Raw genomic sequence first — 24,205 nt, forward strand, 5'->3', positions numbered from 1 at the left:
TAGCTTAAACAACAGAACTTTATTTCTTACAGTTATGCAGGTTAAAAGTCCAAGCTCAAGATGCTGGCCAATCCTGTTCCTGGTGAGAACACTCTCCCCTAGCTTGCCAGGCTACCTTGTTGTCTGCACAACGGTGGAAGGGGAGAACAAGCAAACCTTTGGGGTCTCTTCTCATAAGGGGACAGATCCGTTCATGGAGGGTTCCACCCTCATGACCTCATCTCATTCAAATCACCTCCCAAAGGCCCCATTTCCAATACTATCACATTGGGTATAAGGACTTTCAGCATGTGAATTTTAGGGAGACAGTTCAGTCCACAGCAAAGTGTATTTATATATAAAGACAAAGCACACACCATAAGTTAACAACCAGCAAAGGTAGGGGGGAGGGCATACAAAGTTTTATTATTTTTCAATTTTTCAAACATTTTCATAATAAAGAGTTGGAAGGATTTTTGAAGCTGCTAGCAACAGAAAACCTGGGGAAGGGTAAAGGTCACATGAGCACTGTCTTCAAGAATGTGAAGTACTATCCCATGGAAATGTTTTCCTTGTGTTGTTCCAAAGACAGGGCTTGACCACTGATTCTGGTAAACGCTGAGGTGGCACATTTAGTCTCAACATAAAGGACTTCCTGAAAGCTAGAACTGTCCAACAATGGAAATGTTGCTTTCTGTAAGAACTCAAATGCTTCTCAGTGGAAGTGTTAATGCAGAATCTGGAGAACGATGTCAAGGATGCCACGTGTAGGGGCCTCTGCAGCAGGGCGGAGGCCAGAGTCACCAACTCGCCAAACTGATTATAAAAACACATGTGCACCCATAAGCATACAACACCTAACAAGTAGTCTACAAGCAGGGATGGCTTTCCAGTGATTATCTCCGAACGATTTGGAGAAAAGAGCCTTAATGGTTCAGGTGTACATTTGTGTTCCCGTAGTGTTTCCCACAGGCAGAATCACACATAAACTCAAAGTTCGCGTTACGCTCTTAAGTGTCTCCGATCTATCCATCGCCTTGCAACAAATTTACACTCTAGCAGAACTGCTTGTGTGACCCTACTTCCCACCAGGCCAAGTGGGGTTTGAACTCACCACCCTCCCTCTCCAGCCAAAGTCCCGGTCTGCCTCCCGCACTAGACCTGGCTTCCTCAAATCCTTTCCTCCTTTCCTTGCTCCCTCCCAAGTTTCACTGTCAGCAAAGCTCAATCACTGTTTCCTCAAGTTGATCCTTCCTTAAAAGCAAAGGAGATGGTGAGGAGATCAAGACAACGAAGTGGAAACAGGTGGTTTGTTTTCATTTGCCAAACTGGCTACCTGGAAAGGGCTCATAATCAAGGCAAGGTGGTTAGCTCTGTGTTAGCCCCTACCCAGACCACACCTTGCTGCTTCCATGTGCCAACCCTAAGTAGAAACACTCCAACTTTCTGATCAGGAAGAAACCATAAGCCCAATATACAAGATTTCCCACCACCACATGTCCAAAGACAAACACTCTTGTACCAATCTTTATGTATTTATTCACACATTTGATAAAAATGTCACAGTTAGAAGTGAAATCATTACAATGACATAAGTAACTGTACAGACTGACCCCAAGTATAGGGTCAAGTTGCCAAAAATAGGAACATTAGCAACACGTAGCTCCTTAACACCTGTGCACTCACACACTCTTGCCCACGCCACCATCCATGCCCCAACCATCACAGGCGCTAAGTTCAGACATAGCCCAGGGAGCTTTTCCCTGGCTTCTGTGAAGTCCTGGGGATGAGAAGAGAGAAATGATCAACGAAAAGAAGCTGGAGACACTCAACACATCTCTCCGTTCTGCCAATGACTCAGAGAAGGCAAGACATGAAACACGGGGGCAGTTATTTCCTTGGCACAAAACTTAACAGGCAACAAAAATGTCCAGAGGTTTGAGTCAATCTGAGGCTTAGATCCCCTTTTCAACAACACAAAAGGGTAGCCAAGTAGGAAAAAAGGGGAAAATCCAGCCGTTTAAATTCTACGGAAAAAAGAGAAGGGAGTATTTAAAACTTGATCCCTATTCTGTCAGATTGCAGCAGGACCATAAGCAAAATCAGCCAGGCCAAACTGATACCATCTGATTGTGACTTTACCCAAACAGTGTAGTCTGCTTTCGTTTTAACTCTGAAAAGAGGAGGAAAAACTTTGCAGAGGAACAAAAGGGTCACATAAACCACATCCCCATTATATCAGTATTTGGGGCAAGATTACATCTATTTCTTCACACAGCTTGTCTACAGCTCTGAGAGCTCCAAGGGAGTGGCCCAACCCCCATTCCTCTGCCTTTAGCCTTCCAAGATGGACAAGTCCTCAGCATCCAGTCAAACCTGAAGTGTGAAAAATAATGCCTGAATCAAAATGGTTTTCTATACAGTAGGACTATGGAGAAATCCTACTCAAGTTCCCAATTCCTACGTTTTGACACAAAGGTTAAAAAAAAAAAAAAAAAAAAAAACCCAAACCTGAAGTGTGATATTTTGAGCATCACCATTGACCCTATCAAAACACTGATGACACAGAAAGCTACCATCTGAAAGGATTCATTTCCCAGTGTTCTTGATAAACGGACTAAGGAAGGAGGTGATGATCCAAATTAATATAGGGCATGAATAGAGAAGAACTGGTCAATGCAAAGGAAACTGCTTTGGGGGATGGCGAGTCAATGGGGTGGTATCTGGGAGGCAGAAATTCCTTGGTACAAACTTGATGTCCCTAAAGATAGAAGCAGGGTGAGGACAAGGCACTTACACTGCCAAGCAATAGTTCACATCCATTCAACACTAGGACTGTTACCAAGAGCACTCCCAATGACCCCTCATTGAAGACTCAACTGGCCAACTGTACTTTCCAGCTGGACCTTCAGAACTGAAGGAAATCCCAAGCGCTGCAGAACCGATGGTGAGAACTGGAATGTTGGCAGAGGAAACTACTCAGGAAGCGAAAAGAAGCTGTCCCCTTCTGGCCTGAGGTGAGAGGTTTGTTCCAGATCAGCTCAATGAAATACCGAATTTCAAAATGCTTGGCCTGAGAATATGACAACGCCCTCATGGATGATTCCTCCTGTTTTGATAAAGAGCAATAAGGGCTCTGAATGAAATCGGGACACCAGTTATTGAGTCATCCTGCACTGGTGGTTACAGCAGACGCTTTCTAATACATGTCCCCATTCTGTAGCAGATAAGGAAGGAACTGAGACAGGGCTAAAAGCAGCCTGTCCCTTCTTATCCCAAAACCCTTCAAGCGTACTCGATCCGGGCAGGGCCACAACTACCCTCATTCTTCCGCTCTGAAGACGGGGTGGTAGCCTTGGCTTCACTACCCGTTTCCAGAGGCTTAGATGAGATATAGTCCTTTACTTTGATCTCCATGTTCTTGGCTTTCAGAGTGGCCATGTGCAGCTTCTCCAGGAAATCTGGCATGCCTGGTGGGAGAGAGGAAAATCTGGGTAGGCTGAAATACAAACCGACAATAGGCTCAAAATTAGAAGGCCCTATTTCTTTCACGGCAGGGAGCCAATTTCTTTCTTATAGAGATCACAGCCTAATCAACAACCTGTGAGTGACAGCTGCCTCCTAAAATGTATACAGAGTGAAAACAACCCATGACCTCGGAGATCCTTTGGAAAGGGGTACTGATCAAGCCGCATAAGGTTTTTAGGTGATTAAAATACCACTTATCAGTAGCATAGCCTAATTATCTGCCAATTTTATTTAGACAAATATCAAACAGAAACACCTAATCTCTCCATTCTCCCCCTGAGGTATTAGTAGCTGCCTACAGAGAAGCAAAAGAAAAAAAATCACACGAGGATGCTTTTTAAAACAAGGAATTGGAAGAAAAAGGTACAGTTACAGCTGTGATATGTAGCCTTTGTCAAGATACATGGTAGCCCCTTTCTCAAGGTTACTGTCCTATAACTACCACATTTTTTCCACCAGATTGTATGGCCTCCAACACTATCTAAAAAAAAAAAAAATTGTTAACACATTAACATACACAGTCCATATTTAAGGAATAAAAGCTAAGCAACTGTTCTTAAAACTCCCTTCTGGGCACATGTTGCTTTCAGGGACTCCCTAACTCTCATCCCTCTGAACCCCAGCTGGAGGCTTCAATGTCTTCATAGTATTCAAGAATGGACCAGGAAAGATATGTAATTTCTCCAACAGTGCTCCCATGAGACAAGCACTAATCTTGCTTGCCATTAAGAGCTAGAGAAAAACAAAATGCTCAGCCCAGGTTCCAGGCCCTGTATACAAGTGCCCACTCACCACTGGAAACCATCCAACTAACGCAGTAGCGAGGAAACACAGTCTGGGGATTGTCACTGTAGGTCAACAAGTAGTCAAAGCCATTCTGAAAAAGAAGTACAGCAAAAATAACGATACCTGAATTACCCACCACAGCTTCCGTATCCAGTACCCCAGAATGATCATGATCGGACTCTGGGGCAGACAGTGTCATTTTTTACCCTGAGCAGAAAAGCGTTAATACTGAAGACCTGAGAGGTTGCCATTCGTAGAAGGGCCACCCTACAAGGTTGGCCCTCGGGTGGTGTCCGGGAACTCGGCTCCCGGAGTATTCCCAGTCAACAGTTAAGTGTAAGGGTGACTCCCTGTGTGTCTTGTCTGTTTGTGCAAACAATCATACAGTTTGTGCTAAACACCTGTTTTCCTTCTGGGGACATCTGGAATTTTGGTATGTGCTATGCAGAGGATCCCTATGTGACTAGCCCTGAATAAAAATCTTGGGTGCTGAGTCTCTAATGGGCTTCTCTGGGCAGAAACATCACATACCTGTTGCTATGTTTTTGTTGCTGGAAGAATATGCTCTCCTTCATGGGAGAGAGCAAGAGGAAGCCTCCACATGGATTCCTTCAGACTCTGCCTGTCTCTTCCCTTATGATCCAGCTGTGTATCCTTACTACATGACTATATAATGAATCTTAGTCATGAGTACAATTACATGCTGAGTCCTAGGAGTCCTTCCTGTGAATTTTGGGAGTGGTCTTGAAAATCCCAACACATATCCCAAAATGTTTAAAGGTCCTAATCTTTATCAAAATGATACAAACTCTGGGGCGCCTGGGTGGCTCAGTTGGTGAAGTGTCCGACTTTGGCTCAGGTCATAATCTCGTGGTTCATGGGTTCGAGCCCTGCATTGGGCTTTGTGCTGACAGCTCGGACCCTGGATCCTGCTTCGGAGTCCACGTCTCCCTCTCTCTGCCCCTCCCCCACTTGTGCTCGCTCTCTCTCTCTCTCTCAAGAATAAACATTAAAAAAAAATTCCCGGGGGTGCCTGGTCAGTTAAGCATCCGATTTCGGCTCAGGTCATGATCTCACAGTTTTCGAGCCCCGTATCAGGCTCTGTGCTGACAGCTCAGAGCCTGGAGCCTGCTTTGGATTCTGTGTCTCCTTCTCTCTCTGCCCCTCCCCCACTTGTGCTCTGTCTCTCAAAAATAAATACATGTAAAAAAATTTTTTTTAATTTTTAAAAATTATTTTTAAAATGATATAAACTCTGCCGCACTGCTGCTGCTGCTGCTGCTGCTACTACTACTACCAGCAAACCTTTATAGACCACTTAATGGTGTGCCAGGAACTATTTCAACTTACAATGTAGATACTGTTACCCCATTTTATAGGGGGGGAAACTGAGCAAAAAGAAGGAGGTTTGCCCAAGGTTACCCACATACTCAATGACAGCCAAGACGAACCCAGAATTCTGAGTGCAGGGCCCTTGCACCCACCATTCTTTTTGGCTCAGCACTCTCATTGCCTAACTCCAGTGAAGGACAGGAAATTAAGGAAATTTACAAGTGTCCTGATCCTAGGAGAAGTAACCAATCATGCTCCATCCAAAGGGGTAAGAGAGAACCGCTCTTATGTCGCACTTTTTTTTTAATGTTTATTTTTTAGAGAGCGAGTACATGCGTGAGCAGGAGAGGGGCAGAGAGAGAGGCACAGAGAGGATCTGAAGCAGGCTTTGTGCTGACAGCAGAGAGCCTGACATGGGACTCCAACTCAGGAACCGTAAGATCATGACCTGAGCTGAAGTCGGACGCTTAACCACTGAGCCACCCAGGTGCTCCTATGTCTGTACTTTTTAAAGCAGAGTGGCCACAACTCCAGGTGGTAGAACTACAACTTTAAATTCCCATGGTTTTTTTTTTTTTAACCAATTTTTTAAAATGTTTATGTATTTATTTTTGAGAGAGAGAGTGAGCGAGCACAAGCAGGGGAGGCGAAGAGAGAGACGGAGACAAAGGATCCCAAGCAGGCTCTGCTCCAACAGCAGAGAGCCCGATGCAGGGCTTGAACTCACAAACCATGAAATCATGACCTGAGCCAAAGTGGGATGCTCAACTGACTAAACCACCCAGGTGCCCCTAAATTCCCATGCTTTTACACCAAAGTTCTTTTTTTTCCTGAATGGACTGTTTAATCTTTTATTCGTTTACTCAATACGTATTTGAATGTCTGCTGTGATTGGCACTGTGCTGGGTATGACAGAGCAAACAAAAATGTGCTAGTCCCTGCCCTCAGGAGCTTTCAATTAACAGAATAGATGCCATAACAGAGATACAGATGAATACTATGGAAGTAAAGAGAAGGGAAAGGTAAAACCTGTACAGTGGAAACAGTAACAGTACCCACCACAAAGGTTGGCTAGAAGACTAAATTAGTTAATATATATAAAAGACTTTATTCTTCCCGTAAAACACTTGGGCTGAGAAGTCAAGAGACCCAGGTTCTCATCCACCACTACTTGTGTTTTAAAAGGAAACCAAAAACAATGATTACCCATAAGAAGAAGGAAGGAACTGGGTGGAAGGTACAGGGATATAAGCAAAATCACTCTAGTTATTGATAAATTTCACTTTGGAAAAACACATTTTTTTCATAATTTAATAAAACAAAATTAAGTTTAAAAAGCAGTATCTAAAAATCAAAGATAAAGTAGAAAACAGGGAACCCAACTACAAACTGAGTCAGTAAAAAAAAATCACAAAGAGAACACCTATTTCAAATAACTTTAAGTGTTTATTTTGGGGGGCGCCTGGGTGGCTCAGTCGGTTGAATGACCAACTTTGGGTCAGGTCATGATCTCACGGTTCATGGGTTCGAGCCCCGCGTCGGGCTCTGGGCTGACAGCTCAGAGCCTGGAGCCTGCTTTGGATTCTGTGTGTGTCTCTCTCTCTGCCCCTCTCCCACTCGTGCCCTCTCTCTGCCTCTCAAAAATAAAGAAACGTATTTTAAAAAAAACGTATATTAAAAAAAAACTTTTTTTTAATGTTTATTTTTTGAGAGAGAGAGAGAGTGGGGGAGGGGCAGAGGGAGAAAGGAACAGAGGATCCAAATCGGGCTCACGCTGACAGCAGAGAGATGACATGGGCTCAAACCCACAAACCACAAGATCATGACCCAAGCCGAATTTGGATGCTTAACTGACTGAGCCACCCAGGTGCCTTTCAAGTAACTTTAAAACTCAATTATTTTGTACCCTGTGTACATACCCTAAGGATAAAAAAATATATATATACAAATTTTAAATCATCACATTATTGGTGATCTTTGCGGTATTACTCTGAAGCTGTTGTGTATACTTCAGGTTAAAGCAAATGAGTAGTTATGTTTGGAGTGATAAGAACTGAATTTCTCATCATGGGAAAAGATGATAGATGTAAGACACAAAATAATAAACAACTCTCCAGTCTGAAATTTGAATTAAAAGTATTGGCATGTATTTAAGATTTATCTTTAAAACAAACAAGTAAAATTTATTACTTAGTTCTATCTTCTGAAAAGACCTAAAAACAATGAGCAAACCAATAGCTATTACTCCTAGAAACCAAATTCTGGTTATTTATTTTTAAAGATTTTATTTTCAAGTAATCCCTATACCAAACCTGGGGCTTGAACTTACAACCCTGAGATCAAGAATCACATGCTCTACTGACTGAGCGAGCCAGTCATCACCCCCAAATCCTGGTATTTAAATGACATTTTCTTAAAAGGAACCAGGACTCCCTAAAGAAATGCTAATTTCAGGTTTACAGCTAAACCTATACAAGATGAACCTAGGATATCTTATAACAGCAGAAAACAAAAGAACCCCTGAGGTCAAGTCAAAAGGATTCAAGCCAGGAAGATGAGGCCCCTAATGGCCAAAATTGGGACAAATTTGAGTGTCAATAATTGTAGGGGCACCTGAGTGGCTCAGTCAGTTAAGCATCCAACTCTTGATTTCAACTCCGGTCATGATCTTGCAGTTCATGGGTTCAAGCCCTACACTGGGTTCTGTGCTAAGAGCTTGGAGCCTGCTTCGGATTCTCTCTCTCCCTCTCTCTGCCCCTCCCCCCTGCTCGCACCTCTCTCTCAAAATAAACAAACTGAAAAAAAGAAAAAGAATAACTGCAATAGGTTAAAACTAAACAAACATGTTTAAAAACTGAAATAGCTACCCTCAAGACAAAAAGCTTCTACACAGCGAAGGAAACAATCACCAAAACTAAAAGGTAACCAATGGAATGGGAGAAGATATTTACAAATAACAGATCAGATAAACAGTTAGTATTCAAAATCTATAAAGAACTTCTCAAACTCAACACCCAAAAAGCAAATAATCCAGTGAAGAAATGGGCAAAAGACATGAATAGACGCTTCTCCAAAGAAGACCTCCAGATGGCTAACAGACACATGAAAAAATGCTCAACATTACTCATCATCAGGAAAATACAAATCAAAACCACAATGAGATACCACCTCACACCATTTAGAATTGCTAAAATTAATAATTCAGGCAACAACAGATGCTGGCAAGGATGTGGAGAAAGGGGAACCCTTTTGCACTGCTGGTAGGAATGCAAACTGATGTAGTTACTCTGGAAAAGTGTGGAGGGTCCTCAAAAAATTTAAAATAGAACTACCCTACAACCCAGCAATTGCACTACTAGGTATTTATCCAAAAGATATGGGAGTGCTGATTTGAAGGGGGGCCATGCACCCCAATGTTTATAGCAGCACTATTAACAATAGCCAAAGTATGGAAAGAGCTCAAATGTCCATCAACTAATGAATAAAGAAGCTATGATACACACAGACACACACATACACACATAACACACACACACACACACACACACACACACACACACACACACACACACACTGGAATATTACCTGGCAATCAAAAAGAATGAAATCTTGCCATTTGCTACAATGTGGATGGAACTAGAATGTATTATGCTGTTTGAAATAAATCAGGCAGAGAAAGCCAAATAGCCTAGGATTTTACTCATATGTGGAATTTAAGATACAAAACAGATGAACATAAGGGAAGAGAAGCAAAAATAATATAAAAACAGAGAGGGACACAAACCATAAGAGACTCTTAAAAACAGAGAACAAACTGGGGGTTGCTGGTGGGGTGCTAGGTGGGAGGTATGGGCTAAATGAGCAAGGGGCATTAAGGTGGGCACTTGCTGGGATGCACCCTGGGTGTTATATGCAAGTGATGAATCATTAACTTCTATTCCTGAAATCATTATTACACTATATGTTAACTAACTTGAATTAAAACAAAACAAAACAAAACAAAACAAAACACAACTAAAATAGCATTAGAAGAAGTCTTCTATCAGTTCTTCTACAGCAAAGACTAATGGTATTTGCCTATAACAAAAAAATAAAAACTTTACCTTTGGAGGATCCCTGGTTGAAAGGACCAATGCATTATTTTGAAACTCATAAATAAAGGAACAAATCAACTATTTCTCTTACTTCCCTTTCCTATGTGCACTATAGAAAACCAAACAGTTGGTGAGGAAAATTACCTTAATGTGTTCCAATTAATAAGTGGAAATAAATGAAGAAAAATAAAGGAATTACAAAACCAGCAATTTGTTATACCCCTAATGAAATAACGGATCTGAGCCATAATCACCAATCATTTCTAAATTCACAAAGAAAGAAACAGTCATCAACTGGCCTTCTGATACAGTGGTCTTGCCCAAAACAACCAACCAACCTGAATCTGTTCAAGCCTGAGGTTTGAACAGTAACTACCAATACCCAGGAAATACAGGCAGGGGACAGGGACAGAGGAACACATTAAATGATACTATGGAGATACAATCATCAAGATCCAGGACAAAAAAACACTGCTTCTTCAACAAATATAATTGCAAAACAGCAACAACAAGAAGAAACAAAAAAAACAAAAAACAAAAAAAAAGAGGGGAAACATACGGACTTCAAAAGACTCAAGAGATAATATGAACAAATTTCAAATGTCTAGAGTCTGAATCATATTTTTTTTCCTTCAAGAATTTTATCTTTTGGGGGGAGCCTGGGTGGCTCAGTCGGTTGAGTGTCTGACTTCAGCTCAGGTCATGATCTCACAGTCTATGAGTTCAAGCCCCACGTCAGGCTCTGTGCTGACAGCTCAGAGCCTGGAGCCTGCTTCTGATTCCATGTCTTCCTCTCTCTCTGCCCCCTGCCCTGCTCACACTTGGTCTCTCAAAAAGCGAATAAACATTAAAAAAAAAAAAAATTATCTTTTGGCACACCTGGGTGGCTCAAGCATCGACTCTTGATTTCAGCTCAGGTCATGATCTCACAGTTCATGAGTTCAAGCCCTGTGCCAGGCTCCACACTGACAGCAAAGAGCCTGCTTGGGATCCTCTCTGACCCTCCCAGCTCGTGCTCTCTCAAAATAAATAAGAAAAAAAAAAAAAGATATTTACTTTTTTTTAATTTATTTTTTTATTTTGAGAGAGATAGAGACAGAAACCAAAGACTCAACCAAAACTAAAACCAAGACTCAACACTTAACCAACCGAGCCACCACCCAGGTGCCCAAACTTTTTTTTTTTTTTTTAAAGCAGGCTCCATGCCCAGCACGGAGTCTGACGCAGGGCTTCATTTCACAACTGGGAGATCATGACCTGAGCCAACTGAGTCCTGATTCAAATAAACCAACTACAAAAAAATTCATGGACCATCAGGAAAATATGAACACTAACTAGATTATTTGATATTAGGGATCATTATGACACTGAGGTTATATTTTCAAAAATGTTTTTTCTTTTTGAGATAAATACTGAAATATCTATAGAAGAATTCTTCTATGGGTTCTTCTATAGTAAAGCAAGAAACTGTTTCAAAATAATCAGGAGAGCAGGAAAAGGGACAAGAAAGGATATAGATAAAATAAGTTTGTCCGTGAGTTGATCACTGTTGGAGCTGGGAATGGATACAAAAGGTTCATCAACATGATTCTACTTATTTATCTTTTAATTTTTTTTTTTTAACATTTATTTATTTTTGAGACAGAGAGAGACAGAGCATGAACAGGGGAGGGGCAGAGAGAGAGGGAGACACAGAATCTGAAACAGGCTCCAGGCTCTGAGCTGTCAGCACAGAGCCTGACGCGGGGCTCGAACTCACGGACCGTGAGATCATGACCTGAGCCGAAGTCAAACGCTTAACCGACCAAGCCACCCAGGCACCCCTCTTTATCTTTTAATTAGGGAAAATTTGAAATGTATATAAAAGTAAAACAAATAAAACACCATACCTTGGCTCAAGGATCTATTTTCCATCTGCCAAGTCCAAATGCAGCTGCCTGGTTTTCAAGTATTCTATCTACATGGTCAATGTTAACTTATCACTCCTCCCTAATCTCAACTTTCCTTTCTAAGTGGTGAGTCTCTGAACCCATTCATGGCTCATTTTTGTCTTTGTCTTTGATAAATCATGCCGTGTCCGCCCACAGGGCGCTTCCTGTTTTCCTCTATCCAGTCTGCCTTTTCAAGAGACCCCACTCAAATCTTACCTTTTTCATAAGAGCTTGCCACCAATATACTAAAAGAATTATATAGATAATCTCTATTGTTCCCCTACCCCAACTGAAAGAAATTATTTACTGGGCCCCTGCTAGATACAACACACTCGGCTAGGTGCTAAACAATGCCTTGGCTATTTCATGGTCATGGTTTCTAAAGGTAGCAATGCTGGAACTCAAGTCAGTTTTTTCCCAATAGGAAATATATGGGGGGCAAGGTTAAAATTTTAAAGGAAAAGAGTGAGACCTAAGTCTGTCTCCCACACGGTCTCCAGCCTGACCCAGGCTCCCCTTCCTAAAGGCAACTAGCCATGGACACTAAGTAGCCTTACTACTTTCTTTTCTATTTTCTGAAGTTCTAAAGGACTTTTTAACTACAACACATTGTAAATAAACTTTTTACACTGCAACCAGTTCTCTCTCAGCCTCATACACACACATTCATACATCCTTATGTACCTAAACAAGTCTCATGAAATATGCTTACACTCAGATGATTTCTACTCCGTATATTTTTTCTTTTCTTTTTTTTTTAGCTGGTCATAATGCACTAAAGTAATTTTGTCTTCCACTAATGGGTAGCAATCTGTTTGAAAAATACTGTTCTAAAAATAGTATACAAATAAACACACAGATCTCCCAGTTAAAAAGAGTCAATCACCACATTAACTGAAGTGAACCACCATTTCTGTCATATTTAAAGTCCCACGTCAGGCAGTATAAATAGAACAACTTGTTGAAAACAAAACCATACTAACACACAGTTCATCCAGCTCAAAAATAAAAGTAATGGAAAGAAACAAAGCCTTTAATTGTAAAGTGAAATACAACTAAAACCAGCAACCACTGGAATCAATACGTAGTAAACTCAATAGATTTGACCAAAAAAAAAAAAAAAAAAAAAAAAAAGCAATTCCCTATGTTGAAAAAAAAATTCTTCTCAAAGAAAGGTCACAGATTTTAAAGAAAGCTGAGAACATTATTTTAACCCTCTCATTTTACAGATAAGGAAACAGAAATCCAGAAAGGTTTCAAATGTTTTGCCCATTGTGGTGAAATTTTGATGGAAAAGATGCTCCTTCAGTTCCCAAAGAATGCCGCTAACAGGCCGTCGTCTTCTCCTGTCTCTCATACAAACAGGAATCGTGGGTCATCAGAACTTTGTCCTGGAGGATCTTCCAGGTGTTATCACCCTACAGCAATGGTTCTCAAACCAGTAGTATCACATTGGGACCTCTTAAAAATGAGAATTCTTGGGCCATACCCCAGCACTGTATGTTAACAAGCTCCAGTGGACTCTGATGCACGCCAAGTGTGAGAACCATTGCCCTTCCCAGTTCAGACAAAAGGCATTCCTTGAGAAAATTCCATAGCAGCTACACATCATCTCTCGGATGATGTAAAACTCACCTCATCAAATGACTTGTGGGGACGGATAACCATCTGGGATTCATACGATCTGACCCTTACAAATTCTGGAGACTCTGGAACACTAGGGTGCTCCACAGCACTGGTAAGGAGAAAAGTTAAGGAAACTCAGTAATGTTTACATACAAAACAGCATAAGAGCTAAAGTTAAGGAGAAAATCTAAAAAGCTGACTCTAATTTTTAAAATAAAACAGAGAGTCACCAAGATGAATGAATACAAACTAAGTTCTAAAAACAAAGTGAGTTTCCTTGGTGATTCCTAGGCTTTGTAACCTTTGTGTTGAAGAAAAAAGCACTTATTTTTCTAATTATCAATATTAAGGTTAAAGAAATGGTTTAATGAAAAGCTTACATCCCTTCTATCTTCCTAGACTGTCACCAGTCAAAGCCCACTCGTGTTCTAGCTGGGATGGATGGGGTCCTAGCAGCACCCCTATTAACAAGACCATGCAAACTCCCACCAGACATCTATGAAGGACACAGCTAAAGGATCTCAGGAGGAGCCACAAGTAACCACACATACCGTGACACCAACACCATCACGTTGTTTTCCTGATCCACGCTATACCGTCGAACATAAACATAATCCCGGGAATACATTGGATACTAAAGGAAAGAATAGGCAGAATTAGTGTTCTGCCTCACATGGATGTGATAAAAGTAAAAACAGTAACGAAAATACTCACAGGAAAATGGGTTACCCAGTGAAGAACCTCAGAACCACTAACCACATCCCTCTCAATCACTTCCAGCTTGATTACCAGGGCATCCCACTTTTTTCTATACTCTGTATCCAGCTGTAGAAAGAGAAGAGACTGTCAAGACCTAAGAAATTCAAAACAAAGCTGCAGAAGACTTCTCCAGATGCTTGGACCTCTGACCCAAGGATCTTATTCTGAAATGGAAACCTGACCTAAAAGTGGCAAAGTATGAAAAACACAGCTGTGTTTATTTTAGACAAGTCTTTCAAAATCCTTTCTTATAGGCCAATAGCATTATTTTGAAAGTGAATCTTACTAAAGAAAGGCAAAGCACAGGGGCGCCTGGGGGGCTCAGTCAGTTAAGCAACCAACTCTTGATTTTGGCTCAGGTCATGATCTCATAGTTCATGGGGTCGAGCCCCATGTTAGGCTCTGCACTGACTACATGGAGCCTATTTCGGATCCTCTCTCTGCCCCTCCCCGCTTGCTCTCTCCCTCTCTCAAAAATAAGTATTTTTTTAAAAAGGCAAAGCAAAGGAAAATATAAGAAAAAAATATTGTGATAGACATGTTTAGGGAAAATTTAATAGGTAGTGACATACAAGTGTACAAGGGTAAAACAAATTTTTAAAGATTTAAACAGACAAAAAGCCCAAAAGTATGAGCAAAACTTCACAAAAAGAAATGCAGGCAGTGTATTTTTTAATTTCTAGCATCACTTGTAACTAGGGAATTTCAAAATAAGACATATCATACACATCCAAACTCAACAAAAACTCCATATAAATTAACAAAATTCAGTGTTTGGGGGGAAGTGTGCACTTGCATATTATTAGTGTGTTATAATCATTAATTAGTTACTGAAAGCCTGATAAAACAGTGAAAAATCCAAGAAGGAAAAAAAAATTTTTATACAACTCTAGGTGATCCCACCTCCCCTTTTCATACATTTCCACCCAAGGAAGAAAGGAGTCTTTGAATACTCTTCATCTTTCCTAAATAAATAGCTTCACTGTGGCAATATTCCACATTACTAAATCCTGATTGGATCTGCACTCAAGAGGAAAACGCTGTAAAGAACATTATCGGGTCAATAGATAAAAACTGGAATACAAACAAGAGTAGAAGAGTTGCAAAAAAAAAAAAAAAAAAAAAGAGTATAAGAGCTGCATCAATGTTAAATTTAGAGACTTTCATAATGGCACCACAGTTAGGAGAATATGTCTAGTTTTAGGAAATATACACTGAAGGATTTCGGAATAAAGGGACACGTATGTAACTTACCCTTAAATTGTTTAGGAAAAAATAACTGTAACGCCTTATAAAATACTAAAAACATTCAATTACATTCCTCTAATTGATCTTCCCAACAGCCCTGTAAGAGGATAGAATCAGTCTCATCCCCTTGGACAAAGAGTAAGTCCAATGTCTACCTAGATGCTATTTGACAGGAGAAGGATACAAAAATAGACAGATGTACTGAAGCCAATGTCTTCGGAGTTAAAGAAATTATTCATGTGGACAGTTTGCAGTGGATTTCCAGGCTTAGAACCTCCAAACCTGGGAAGAAAAATTTACTCACCTGAACATTGAAGAACTGCCGGGGTGTCACATCTGTGTAGGTTCCAAAAACTAGAATGACATAACAAAGAATAAGGGATTAATGCCACATCCCCATCACTTGCCTTATTCCTATCACTTAACTGCATTCCAATTATAGAGTACAGACAGATCTTAAAGGCAGATTCAGGAGCACCTGGGTGGCTCAGTCAGTTAGGCGACTCTTAATTTCAGCTCAGGTCATGACTCCAGGGTTCCTGAGATGGAGCCCCACATGGGGCTCTGTGCTGACACAGCGGAGCCTGCTTGGGATTCTCTCACTCCCTCTCTGCCCCTCCTCCCCCCATAAATAAACATCAACAACAACAAAAAAACATTTGCTATAGAAAAATAAAAGGCAGATTCAAAAACTAGATTATCATATTGGGACAGAAAAGACAGACAAAGACAACCTACAGCAAAGTATAGCAATGAAGACACTGAGATACTGGTCATCTGGGGGAGGCAAAACAAAAACAAGAAACCATGGTAAATTTTCTGATCAAGAATCAGAAAAGAACAATTTAGAGAGGATGAGGAACAAAAGTCCTGCACACCTGGGCAACCATGGAACACACAAGGCAGCCAAGCTGGGCTCACCTCTGTACTGGTAAAGGTGAGTGCCTGTAATAGGGCGCCGCCACAGCTTAAAGTGTTTCTTATCCATCACCATTTCCCATGGCTGCTCTTTGCCCCCTAAATCTTCATTCCCTTCTGTCTGGGATTTTGGTTCTGAAGGGTGGCGTTCAACTCCAGAGCGCTGAAACACATGTGACATTTCCTCCAACCGCTTCATCTCATCAATGGATCTGCAAAGAAAAACAAAAGGAATGGTGCAGGTGGTTGTAATTAACCTGTGAAATGAAATGTCCACACAATGACTTGCATAAGAAAGGTGTGGGTTTAAAGCAGTATAAAATGAATAAAAACCTGACTTCCTGAGTTTGAATCCCAGTCCAACATTCATTCACCAAAACATTAAATTACTTGACCAGTCTGTATTCTTAATCTGTAAGATGGGGATAATAACAGCACCTACCTCAAAGGGTTGATTATAAAAACTTATATAATTACATATTTTTCCTCCTCCTTTAAAAATATAATTCACATTCCAGAAGAATCATCATTTTATAGCATATAATTCAACGTTTTTTAGTATAGTCACAAGGTTGTGTAACCATTACCACTAATTCCAAAACATTTTCATCATCCCCCCAAAAAACTATACCCATTGGCAGTCATTCACTCCCATAACCTCTCACAATCACTCATCTATTTTCCATCTCTATGAACTTGTCTATTTTGGACAATTAATAGAAAGACTATACAATATACAGTCCCTTGTGTCTTGCTTTTTCCACTCAGCATATTTTCTTATGAATTTTTTAATGTTTATTTTTGACAGAGAGAGAGGGAGAGGAAGAGGGATGGAGGGGCAGAGAGAGAGGGGAAACACAAAATCTGAAGCAGGCTCCAGGCTCTGAGCTGTCAGCATGGAGCCCGACGTGGGGCTCAAACCCACAAACCACGAGATCATGACCTGAGCTCAAGTAGGATGCTTAACCGACTTTCAAGGTTCATTCACGGTGTACTTTGTTCCCCTCTTTTTTGGCTGAATACTTCTATTTCATTGAATGATACATCACATTTTGTTTATCCATTCATCAGGTGATGGGCACTTAAGTAAGTTTCTACTTTTTGGCTGTTATAAATAATAATGCCATAAACAGTTGTGTACAAGTTTTCATGTAGACACAGTTCCACACAGCTTTCAGTTCTCTTGGATAGATTCCTAGGATCGAATTTGCTGGGTCATGGCAACTCTATGTTTAACCTTTTGAGAAACTGCCCAATTATTTTCCAAAGCAGCTGCACCATTTTTATATTCATACCAACAATGTATGAGGGTTCCAACTGCTTCACATCCTTGCCAACACTTGTTATTGTCTATCTTCATGGTTCTAGAAATCCTAGTGGGTGTGAGAAGCATATCTCATTATGGTCTTTGATTTATATTTCCCCAGGGCCTAATGATGCTAAGCATATTTTCAAGTGCTTATTGGCCATTTGCGTATCTTCTTTGGAGAAACAGCTATGGAACTCTTCGCCTATTTTTAAATGTTTGAGAGAAAGAGCACATATGCACCACATGTGGGGGCGGGGCAGAGAGAGAGAGAGAGAGAGAGAGAGAGAGAGAGAGAGAGAGTGTCCCAAGCAGGCTCCGTACTGTCAGCCCAAAGCCCTACATAGGACTTGATCTCAGGAACCCGGGGATCACGATGTGACCCGAAATCAAGAGTCGGACATTTGGGGGCACCTGGGTGACTCAGTTGGTTAAGGGTCTGACTTTGGCTCAGGTCATGATCTCACAGTTCCTGAGTTTAAGGCTGCTTCGGGCTCTGTGCTGACAGCTCAGAGCTGGAGCTTGCTTCAGATTCCATGTCTCCCTCCCCCGCTCGCACTCAGTCTCTCAAAAATAAACGTTAAAAAAAAAAAAAAAAGTCAGACACTTAACCAACTGAGCCACCCAGGCGCCCCTTTGCCTATTTTTAAACTGTTATTTTATTGCATTTTTTTTATTGTTGAAATGTAAGAGTTCTTCTATACACTCTCAATAACAGTCCCTTATCAGATATAATTTCTATTTTGTCCATTGCTTTGGGTTATCTTTTCAGTTTTTTGATAGTGACCTTTGACGCACAAAAGTTTTTAATTTTGATGAAATCCAATTCAGCTATTTTTTGATTGCCTGTGTTTTTGGAGTTACAGCTAAGAAACCATTACTGCCTAATCCAAAGTCATAAGGACTCATGCCTATATTTTCCTCTAAGAGTTTTAGTATTAAAAAAAAAAGTTTTAGTATTAGTTTACACTTTGATCCATTTTGAGTTAATTTTTGTGTATGGTATGAGGCAGGGGGTCTAAATTCATTATTTAGAATGTGCCTCTCCAGTTGTCCCAGACCCATCTGAAGACTATTCTTTCCTCACTGAATTGTCTGGTACTTTTTTTTGAAAATCAACTGGCCATAAATATAAGGGTTTATTTCTAAAACTCTCCATTTTATTCCAACAATTTATTTATCCATCCTTATGCCAGTACCATATATGTTTTTTAGTATTTATTTATTTAAGAGAGAGGGTAAATGGGTTTGAGGCAAAGGGAAAAGGAGAGTGAGAGAGAGAATCCCAAGTGGCTCCACACACAGTGTGGAGCCCAACACGGCGCTCATTCCCACAACTGTGAGATGGTGATCTGAGCTGAAATCAAGAGTCCAATGTTTTGTTTTAATTTTTTTTTTAACATTTATTCATTTTTGAGAGACGGAGACAGAGTGCGAGTGGGGGAGGGGCAGAGAGAGTGGGAGAATCCAAAGCGGGCTCCAGGCTCTGAGCTGTCAGCACAGGGCCCGACACGGGGTTCAAACTCACAAACCGTGAGATCCTGACCTGAGCTGAAGTCGGACACTTAACCGACTGAGCCACCCAGGCGCCCCGAGAGTCCAATGTTTAACTGACTAAGCCACCCAAGCACCCCCGATATCATCTTAATTACTATAGCTTGGTAATAAGTTTTCAAATCAGGAAGAGAGAGTCCTCCAACTTTGTCCTCCTTTTTCAAAACTGTTTTGACCATTCTGGGTCTTTTTCATTTCCATATGAGTATCAGGATCAGCTTGTCAAATTGCACAAAATAGTGTACTAATTAAGACTTTGATGAGGATTGTATTGAATTTATAGATCAGTTTGACTAGTACTGCTATCTTCACAATCATCTTCGATTCCATGAACACAGCTTATCTGCCCATTTATATGTTTTAAAAATTCTTGCAATGATCTTTCGCAGTTTAAAAAAAAATGTTGTTGAACAGTACAATGTTGAACAGAAGTGGTGAGAGCAGACATACTTGTCTTATTCCTGATCTTAAGAGAAAACCTTTCAGGGGGCGCGTGGGTGGCGCAGTCGGTTAAGTGTCTGACTTCAGCCAGGTCACGATCTCGCTGTCTGTGAGTTCGAGCCCCGCGTCGGGCTCTGGGCTGATGGCTCAGAGCCTGGATCCTGTTTCCAATTCTGTGTCTCCCTCTCTCTCTGCCCTTCCCCCGTTCATGCTCTGTCTCTCTGGCCCAAAAATAAATAAACGTTGAAAAAAAATTTTTTTTTAAATAAAAAAATAATAAAATAAAATAAAAAAAGAGAAAACCTTTTAGTCCCTCACTATTAAACTATGCTGCTAGCTATGTCTTTTGTAGATGCCCTTAATCAAGTTGAGGAAGCTTCCTTCTATTCCTAGTTGTTGAATGATTTTTTATCATGAGAGGAGGTTGGACTGTCAAAATGCTTTTCTGCCTGTACTGAGATGATCATGTGGTTTTTTAGCCTTTATTAACGCGATGTATTAAACTGATTTTTATTTGATGAACTAACCTTACTTTCCTGGAATAAAACCCACTACTTCATGTCCCTTTTTATATGTTGTTGGATTCAGTTTGTTAGCATTTTGTTCAGAACTACATGAAGCTTTAAAACATCCAAGATAATACCATATAACCTTCTATGTTCTATTATATATTATTTAGGAACATATGCCTATGTATAAAGACACAGATGGGAATGAAATACAACAAACTGAGATAGATAATCTGGAGGGCAGGGGAGATTTCAACTGGACAGGAGTACAGAGAAGTCTTTAATGGCATCTTATTTTCTTTCTTAAATATAACTGTATTTGTAACATTCATGTTAAAGTCTTTTTATACATCTGAAACATTTTATAATAGTTTTTTAAAACATGGCTTATATTTTCGCCTTAACGTTTAAATAGCCCATGGAAAGAAAGATTGCTGGCTGTCTGCATCATATACAACTCTTCTGTTATTCAAGACTGAAGAAGACATCAACTACTGATAGACTGTCTGAAATGCCCACTCTTCTTCAACCTTCAAAAAAACACACAGTTCAAGGTCAACTTCCCGGCAGAGTAACCATATTCTTTTACTTTTATTCCTCTACAGCCATATATCATATTATAATTAATCTATCTTTATACATGCCTCCTCTTTACTAAACTATGAATTCCCTAATGTCCCCAAATCAGTCTTTCATGTCTGTATTCCCAGCATCTAGAAGTACCTAGTAAACATCAAACACTCCAATGTTTACTGAATAAATGGAGTATATATGAAAGCAGGCCTCAATGATTCAAATTCTTATTAAAAGATTATATTAACACATTACTTTAAAAGCCAAAAATTCAAAGTTATACTAGTGGCCCAAGATTAAAAGTTGAGAGCAACCCAAAGTGATGGTGACTGTAAACACCTGTGTTCCAGTCCTCACTCTGCCAACTATGTGATCTTATGCCAAGTCATTTTACCTGTAAATCCCTCCCTTTTTCTACCTGTAATGTTAGGACATTATTTCTTGAAGGTTTCTATTAGCTCTAAAATTCCATTTCTCTGGATTTTAAACTTTGGGCTTCGATGAGAATCCCAAAATAGGTGGGATATAGCCCTCTTTCAAGCCCTAGCAGTTGGAGTACAGCACCTAACTTAAAGGAGGTTAATTAGAGACTTCTGGTAGAGGATGTGAATCTTGAGGAAATAATACAAGGCATGGGATCTTTTGGAGATTATTCTCAGTGATCTTGAAGGAGTTGAGAGTCCAGCAGTGCAACCAACCTAGGGGAAACAAAATCAGCACTAGTACCCTAAGGAGATTGATTATTCCTATGGCAAGTCTTGGCTGTTCTCTTGGCCAACCTGTACTCTGGTCTTCTTGTCAATGCCCTGAGTGACCTAACATCTTTCTGGTTAATCCCTTTGGCTTAAGTTAACCAATATCACCTCTGTTTGCAACCAAGAACCCTAGCCAGTACAATTTATACTGATGTTCTGATGAAAAAAGTTTAACCATTTTTTTTTCAACGTTTATTTATTTTTGGGACAGAGAGAGACAGAGCATGAACGGGGGAGGGGCAGAGAGAGAGGGAGACACAGAATTGGAAACAGGCTCCAGGCTCTGAGCCATCAGCCCAGAGCCTGACGCGGGGCTCAAACTCACGGACCGCGAGATCGTGACCTGGCTGAAGTCGGACGCTTAACCGACTGCGCCACCCAGGCGCCCCATTTAAAAAGTTTTAATTTGAATTAAAAATTGCAAAACAGGATTCACTGCTACCACTACAAACACATATAGAAATAGGAAAGGAACTTTATACAGTAAGATCTTTCAGAGAAAAAAGCAAAAGCAAAACCAGAACCAGACTGGCTCAGAGAACAATTCAGGCATCACACAGCACCAATTATGACACTTTTCAGGACTAGTAAAGCATTCTTCAGTAAAAATTAAGCACCACCCTTGAATGTCATTCTTATCACATAATGAAGAAGGGGAGGAATGTCTTATTAAAACTTCATCAGAGGCTCATCAAATTACATAGTAAGGTTTTAAGAAAATTATATGACTATAGGCAATACTTTTAATGGCCTTCTAAGGTGGTACAGAGCTTCTGACCCATTGCTTTATCAACCTCTCGTATATAATTAAAGGCCACTAGGTGACCTTGATTAAAATTATGAGACCAAGTCCCCAGAGGGGGAGAGAAATGTCTTGTGAAGGCCTGACATTCATACTTGAAATAGCACAATCTGAATGCTGGCACAAGACTGCGACATGAAAATGCAAATGATTCTTGTCCACAGATTCAACAATATGTGAAGGGTCTCAACTTCTTCTTTTTTTTTTTTTTTAATGTTTATTTATTTTTGAGAGAGAGAGGCAGACTGCAAGCAGAGGGAAGGGCAGAGAGAGAGGAAGACACAGAATCAGAAGCAGGCTACAGGCTCTGAGCCAGAGCTCGATGTGGGGCCCAAACCCACAAACTGTGAGATCGTGATCTGAGCCAAAGTCAGTCGCTTAACGGACTGAGACACCTAGGCGCCCCTGAAGGGTCTCAACTTCTAAATGCTGACATGACAGACATCATTAGCAGCACACAGGTGTTCAAAGTCAGTCACTATCCTGTATGTGGAGGAAGGAAAACCTCTCGCCATACATCTCTTTAGCCTGCTGTGCCAAATCCTGTTTGGACAGGGTGAGTGCCTAAACCTTGTTATCTAAGAGACTTAAACAGGTAATAAGAAGAAAGGACAAAAGAGATTATTCCCAAAATAGTAACAGAACCAGCAGATTAGTAAAAGGATTAAGAAAAAGACAGCCAATGCTTACCTTTCTCCAAAACTAAAGTCATTTCAATATGGAGTGAGAGGTATAGAAAGAAAATGAAGACATAAAACTATTAAAACAGAGTAATAAGTACAACCAGGTTTGGCCATGTTAAGTCCTGCCCCAGTATAGGGTTTGATATAAGGGCCCAAAATGATTCAAATAAAGCCATCCCGAAATTAGCCATCCCGAAATCAGTAATTTCAGTAAAACAACTGCCTCAATTCACATAATCCCTTCCTTAAATTACAAATTACGGTCAAAGTCAGAAACTTTCAAGTACAACTGTTACGAGACAACACATCTACAAATAACAAAACATCAGCTAGCTCACTGCAATTCTGGGCCAACTGGTTAACGGTAAAATAATGAAGACAATGTAAAAAATTTCAAGTCAGGTTTAATGTAGTTCTGATGATCTAAGAAGGGTATGCCAGCAAAAAATCTTCAAGTGACAGTGGCAAAAAAGATGAAGGACCTTTCGTTGGTCATTTATCTAATTAATAATACACAAAACAATGTAACAGAAGTTACAATTATTCTAAATGCCCTGAGATAAAAGCGGGAAACTAAACAATTTCTTTATGAAATTTTACTGGCACTTATTTACTCAAATTTCTGGAGCAATGGGCTGTAACTTTTTTAACAGGAGGAGGAGTTAATAGAACATTTTCCCCTAGCCTTTCATATTTCTTAACTTCCTTCCTCCTTTTGTTCTTGTAATTTTTTTTTTAATGTTCCAAAGCAATAAAAAATTACTACTGTATTTTTCCATAAGATCTGTCCTGGGCTCACAGAATGCCAGCTAGTACCAAAAACAACGATTGAAAGTTATTTTGTTTGATTTGTTTAATTGAAGCCACTGGGTAAGAATACTAGGCCAAGCATTAAAAGACCTGATTTCTACACCTGGTGCCCATCAGTGTGCCAGAGTCACTTTGTACACGTTACTCCATTTCTCAAATTTTCTTGCTGTTGCTAAATAAATGAGATTCTATTTGTTAAGATGTTCTCAAGCATAGAAGAATTGAAAGCCAGGTTATTCCTTTTCATTCTGAACGGAGACTCAAGTAACATAAGAAAAAACACACGCCATGTTTAAAGCATACATTCAAAGAGTACCAGCACAAGTTGGTACAAAAACAGCACAGAAAAACCAAATGCTGTGATTTAGGGGCCATGGGACAATCATGCTCTTCTTCCATTAACAATGAAAAAAATGCACTTGTCCTGAGGCACATTCAACCGCGCTCCATTATGGAAGCCACCCAAAATCATTTCACTAGCACAAACAAAATCTAAGATGTTCCAAACTAGCTATAAGAACCTCAGCAGTGCCTCCTTTAAAGCAAATAAAATACTTAAACGACAAACAAA

The 24,205-nt window shown here is 40.2% G+C and overlaps 1 protein-coding gene across 1 annotated transcript in view; it reads right to left on the reverse strand.

The window, feature by feature from the left end:
* Positions 1 to 24,205, reverse strand: part of STARD7 (StAR related lipid transfer domain containing 7) — a 27,152-nt gene continuing 2,947 nt past the window's right edge. Inside the window, exons 2-8 of the mRNA XM_003984286.5 lie at positions 16,205 to 16,413; positions 15,588 to 15,637; positions 13,991 to 14,101; positions 13,828 to 13,910; positions 13,286 to 13,385; positions 4,300 to 4,384; positions 1 to 3,449 (exon numbers count right to left, since the gene is read on the reverse strand). Coding sequence (XP_003984335.4) covers positions 3,265 to 3,449; positions 4,300 to 4,384; positions 13,286 to 13,385; positions 13,828 to 13,910; positions 13,991 to 14,101; positions 15,588 to 15,637; positions 16,205 to 16,413 — 823 coding nt within the window. The 3' untranslated portion in view covers positions 1 to 3,264. The remainder of the gene's footprint in view (positions 3,450 to 4,299; positions 4,385 to 13,285; positions 13,386 to 13,827; positions 13,911 to 13,990; positions 14,102 to 15,587; positions 15,638 to 16,204; positions 16,414 to 24,205) is intronic.

Source organism: Felis catus, chromosome A3 (genome assembly GCF_018350175.1).
Source record: "Felis catus isolate Fca126 chromosome A3, F.catus_Fca126_mat1.0, whole genome shotgun sequence".
In the NCBI taxonomy this organism is placed as follows: Eukaryota; Metazoa; Chordata; class Mammalia; order Carnivora; family Felidae; genus Felis; species Felis catus.